Below are 5,213 nucleotides of genomic sequence, written 5' to 3' on the forward strand. Positions count from 1 at the left end.
CCAAGACGAAATCCATATTTGAGACGCCCGTGGTCACTCGCCGATCGTGTACACCCAAAGATTTCTAGAATCACTATCTCCTCTTTTTTTGGCGATGGCAGCATGGCGCGTACGGTCGGATCGACAAACGCCACCAGAGCGGCAATGTTGCGGAGCAGCTCGCGCGCCGCCCGTCGCGTCAATCGGCGCTTGGGTACGTACTGCATCACGCATCGTTGTGGGCTGCTGCTAGTCATTGTTGTGCTGAACGTACGCCGATGCATCATCGATGTGCGCTGGGCTGGGTCGACTGGTCCGCAGGTTTCGGCAGGTCGTGTACAACACATTATCGAACGCGGTCAAGTTTACGCCCGACCACGGCTCCGTAGAGGTTCGGGTACTCAACGACGACCAGGACAACTCGGAAGAGGTCATCGTCGCCGTCAAAGAAGTCAGGTCAGTTGGGCTCAACACTTCCCTTCTTCCATCACGGATCGAAGCTTGACATTACACAACCAACACACGCACACGACGCGACAGGAATTGGAATCAAGAAGGAGCACCTCAAGCTACTCTTTGCTGTACCACCTCCACCATCGCCCACTTCCATCCACGACCTGTTGGGCATGTCTTTTCTGTTCTCTTTTTCGCTCGTTCTCCCTCTTTCCTGTGTTCTCTTGCGCGTGCATAAGAGTTATCAAGAGGAGGAGGACACTTCCGCTTGTTTTACTATTTATTTTATTTGTTATGTCTACAACAATAAAATAATTAAATAGTAAAACAAGTCCCGGAACGGGGCTCTTCTCTTCTTTCGAGTTGGTGAGCCGAGCTGGGGAGGCGGGAGGGAACGTGTTGGGAAATAACCACTCGACCAAAAGTGCCTAGCGGGATTATCCCGTAGGGAGAACACTTCTGTTCTGTTTAATCTTTATTTATTATTTCTTTCAAGTCCGTTACAACGGAACCAGGAAAAGAAATAAAAGAGATTAAACACAATCCCTGTATTCATCCTTTTTTCTCCACATCGTAGTATCACTAGCCATGAGGGTGGTGAGGGTGGGTGGTAACAGAAGTGTTCTCCCTACAGGATAATCCTGCTTACCAGGGGTAACTTAGATTACCCCCTAGCAGGAGAACACTTCTGTTCTGTTACTCCCAAGGTGCTTCATTGTCATCACTGGAGTCCTGGCCAGTGTCAAAAAGGAGGTCAGTGTAGGAGCATGGGACCTGGTGCACCATGTAGTGTGACCAGAAGGTCTCAGTGCTGTGCCATCCTCCTAGGTGGGTGGTTAAGCCACAGATCCAACACATCCAATAGGCCGCCCAGCGCCATCTACAGTTGTGTAGTGGCTCTGGTGTCCCATGCTCACTGAGGAATGTCTCCTCTGATGTGTGCAGTGGGATTGGCATGTTGATTGTGAGGTCGTTGAGGTCCTGGCGCCAGTGGCACCTGCTCCACATTGGGGCGATGATGGTGGCAGTGGCGCCCTGTGCTTGAACTAGCTGGAGCACTTGAGGGATGAGGGTGATTGGTGGGGCCACCCAACTGTTCTCCTGTACCCAGTCCTGGACAAGGCAGTTGGTGGTGGTGCTCCCTGGTTTGAAGAAGTGGGAGTGGTAGTGTGGGAGCTGGGTGTTGTGGCTGGTGGCCATCTGGTTGATGGTGTGGGGACCCCACTTCTTGTTGATGGCCAGGAACATAGAGCAGTTCATCTTCCACTCATGGTGTGGGTGGAGATGACTGAGCTGGTTGGTGTTCTTGTTCTCCTTGCCAGGGAGATGGATTGTGGCAAGTTGGAGGTTGTTGTCATGGCATACCATGACAATTTTCCACATGACAAGGTTGGCCCTCTGGCACCGCCTGCCCATGTTGTTGATGTGGGCAACTGTTGTCATGTTGTCACACCACATGAGTATTGATTTGCCTGTGAGGTGGGGACCAAACGTCCTCAGTGCCTTCAGGACAGCACACATCTTGTACTCATTGATGTGCCTGTCCTGCCTCCACCACCAGCTGGTGGCCATAAGGCTTGGTTGTGACAAAGTCACTCCCCAGCCAGTGAGGGAGGTGTCAGTGTTGATTGAGACATCATGTGGGCGTAGGTGGGTCAGGTTCCCATCCCATGACAGGAGCCTGTGGAGCCACTCCTTGAGGTCCTGCACTGCCATGGTCTAGAGTTGGACTTGGTTGTTCCAGCTCTTCTGCGTGGCTATCATGTGGTGTGTGTTGCAGAGGAGCAGCTTGGCCAGAAGGACTGCTTTCATCATCACTACACCCTGGCCAACAATGGTGGCCAGGCGATGGACTGGCACCTTGCCCTCCCTGTCGTGGAGGTGGAGTAGGCGCTTGATGTCATGGCAGAGTGTGAGTGAAATTTTGGCATGTCCATGGTGTCAACCAGGACTCCAAGGAACTCCATCACCTACAACAGCAGCAAAGATGACTTCTCAGTGTTGATGACCCAGCCAAGGCTCTTCAGCACTTGCTGGGTGAGCTCCACTGCCTGCTTGGCTTTGACCTTGGATTGGCCAATGATGAACAGATCATCCATGTAGGCCATCACCCTCATGCCCATCAAGTGTAGGTGGCAAACAGTCACACAGATGAACCTGGTGAAGAACCAGGGGGACACAGACAGGCTGAATGGCAGGACTCAGTAGGCATAGTGTCACCCTGCCCATGAGAAGCCCAGGAGATGTTGGTGTGCTGGAAGGATGGGTATGTGGAAGAACCTGTCCTTCAAGTTGATTGCTGTGTGCCAGTCACTGGGTTGGAGAAGTTGTGATAGTTCAGTGAGCCCCTCATACTTGAACTTGGGCAGCTCAATGTAGTCATTCAGGAAGCACATGTCAATTATCAATCAAAACTTCCCATTTTTCTTCTGAATGACACTGATCAGAGAGGACATCAGGGGCTCATTGCTGGTGAGCACCCAAATGGCCTGGAGATCGAGTAGCCATTCAATTTCCTCCTTCACCCATAGCTGTTGGGCTATGGTGAGGTGATGGTTCAGAATGATGCAGAGTCTTGGAATTGACCATAGGGGGAGGGGGACTCTGTGATGTATCCACCATAGGATGGTGATGGACACGCCTGCCTCCTTCCATGCCTGTAGGTTGGGTAGAAATGCCCTGACAGGAACGTTTTGCCCACCTGGTAGGTCCTCCACTGCCCAGGGGAGCGGTGGTGGACCTTCCTTGGCGTTCACTAATCATGGTGGGCGCCTGCACCAGCACTGTGGCCTCTTGAAGTAGTGTTGGAGTTGTAGGGGCAAGTCTTGAAGTTGCTGCAGCCACAGCCTCTTGGGGTGGAGCCAGAATGTTGTGGCTGTTGAACATGGCTGGCCTTCTGGACCTGGTCATGTCAGCCACCCAGGCCAGAGATGGTGATCACGTTGATGAGGTGTTGATGGTGATCACTGGTGAGTGACAAATTCTTGAGGACTGTGAAGGCATTGAAGGCTTCCTCTCTGTGGTGCCTGTGCACCCAGATCTTGTCACAAGCATCCAGGATGAGGTGCATGGTGAAGAGGAGGGCCATCATGATGTCTTTGAGCTCATTGTAGGCAGCCTGGTGGCGTTGACACACCAGCAGGGTGAGTCTCATGGCGACCTTGGTCACCTTGTGGATGCAACATAGGTGTCCAATGTGGAGCCAGTCATCTTTGTTGAAGCCAGCGCTGTCACTCTTGGGGAAGCTGCATGGGGCTCCCAGCTTGATCCTGGAACAGGATCACTCAATGTTGTTGAAGTCATCTTTGACATTGTCATTCCTCAGGTCAAGTTGAACCAAGTCACTTGACAAGGGGGAGCATTGGGGTTGTCATCATTGACCTCCTCCTCTTCTTCCTCACCTTCTTCCTCCATGCAGAGTAGGTAGGCAAGTCCCACTCCCCTGCAAGACAGGTTCAGTTGCTCTTGGCCCAGTTCAGGGGCCATGCATGAAAGCATTGTTGTCAGGTTGCATAGGAGGGTGAGCGTCTCATCCCCTCCTGAGGCTGACACCTGGGTTTGATCCAGGCCATTCATTGACAAAGTGGTACAGCTAGTCTGCACAATACATGAGTGACATGGAGAAAAAAGGATGAATACAGGGATTGTGTTTAATCTCTTTTATTTGGTTCCATTGTAACAGACTTGAAAGAAATAATAAATAAAGATTAAACAGAACAGAAGTGTTCTCCCGCTAGGGGGTAATCTATGTTACCCCTGGTAAGACAACTTTTGGTGGTGTAGGTTGGGTTGCTGCTGACCCTCCAACATGCCCCTTCAGTGGCAATCCAGCCAACCATACTGAGTGTTGCCTGAAGTGGGCATTGATCCAGCGACCTGTCTGTGAGGTGCTTTGGCCCCAGGTGATGCTGTCTTCGGTGGGGGGATAATGGGTGGATTTTCAAATGAGTGACAGGCGCTAGCCAGAATTGAACTCACAATCCTCTGCTACCATGTTGGGAAATAACCACTCAACCAAAAGTGCCTAGACAACTTTTGGTGGTGTAGGTTGGGTTGCTGCTGACCCTCCAACAGAATGTAGGTAGTGGAAGTGTCCTCCTCCTCTTGATAACTCTTATTACCAGTAAATGAGTTACCTTCAAGTCAGAGGACACTTCCACTTGTTGTGTACAGAAGCATCAGCTCATTCCTCTCCATTGTCCAACTCTGAGTTGTCTTACCTGAGGTTGTCAACATCAAAGAGCATGTCAGTAAACATGTTCAGAATTGTTCTGGTCACATAGTGGCACCAGAACATGTTGGGGTTGTGCCACCCACCAAGACAGAAGATGGTGTCAGGTTCAATAGCAGCATTGATGCCTGCCATGACCCCCAATTTCCTGAACATTCATGCCATGAAGATCCACATGTCAAGACCCACCTCTGCTGCAACACCCTTCAGGATGGCTGCACATCTCCCCAGGGAGAGCTTGAGGTAGGGCAGACTGGTTTCAAAGACAATGCAACAGTCTTGGACATGGGTTTGCATGTTCATGGTGTGGTGTTTCCACTCAATGAACATGGCCACTGGGCAGTAGTGTTGGACCATGCATTCAAAGATGTGCACCATGTTGCCCTCACCAAAGTGGTCGTTTTTATAACCAACCACCAGGACAATGAGGGCGCACTTTCCATCAACCTCCTCAATTTGGACATCATTGAAGCATGGGAGGGTGGCAGTGGATACACACAGGATGCCCAGGACGCAGAGCAAGACTATCAGCTTGGCGTGTAGCTGTTCA

At 51.2% G+C, this 5,213-nt stretch overlaps 3 protein-coding genes across 3 annotated transcripts; all 3 read right to left on the bottom strand.

The window, feature by feature from the left end:
- Nucleotides 1–1,268: 1,268 nt before the first annotated feature.
- On the bottom strand, nt 1,269–1,692 carry ACA1_307000 (uncharacterized protein; the record flags this gene model as incomplete). The annotated part of the gene is made up of 2 exons (XM_004338449.1): nt 1,269–1,478; nt 1,540–1,692. 2 exons carry the CDS (start codon nt 1,690–1,692, stop codon nt 1,269–1,271), a joined length of 363 nt encoding a protein of 120 aa, XP_004338497.1.
- A 710-nt stretch (nt 1,693–2,402) lies between these two features.
- Nucleotides 2,403–2,828, bottom strand: ACA1_307010 (uncharacterized protein; the record flags this gene model as incomplete). Its single annotated transcript, XM_004338450.1, has 2 exons — nt 2,403–2,589; nt 2,713–2,828. 2 exons carry the CDS (start codon nt 2,826–2,828, stop codon nt 2,403–2,405), a joined length of 303 nt encoding a protein of 100 aa, XP_004338498.1.
- A 1,820-nt stretch (nt 2,829–4,648) lies between these two features.
- Nucleotides 4,649–5,041, bottom strand: ACA1_307020 (uncharacterized protein; the record flags this gene model as incomplete). The annotated part of the gene is made up of 2 exons (XM_004338451.1): nt 4,649–4,811; nt 4,839–5,041. The coding sequence occupies 2 exons, from the start codon at nt 5,039–5,041 to the stop codon at nt 4,649–4,651; spliced, it is 366 nt and encodes a 121-aa protein (XP_004338499.1).
- Nucleotides 5,042–5,213: the final 172 nt, after the last annotated feature.

The sequence above is a fragment of the Acanthamoeba castellanii genome (assembly GCF_000313135.1).
Source record: "Acanthamoeba castellanii str. Neff unplaced genomic scaffold scf7180000083670, whole genome shotgun sequence".
Classification (NCBI taxonomy): Eukaryota; Discosea; order Longamoebia; family Acanthamoebidae; genus Acanthamoeba; species Acanthamoeba castellanii.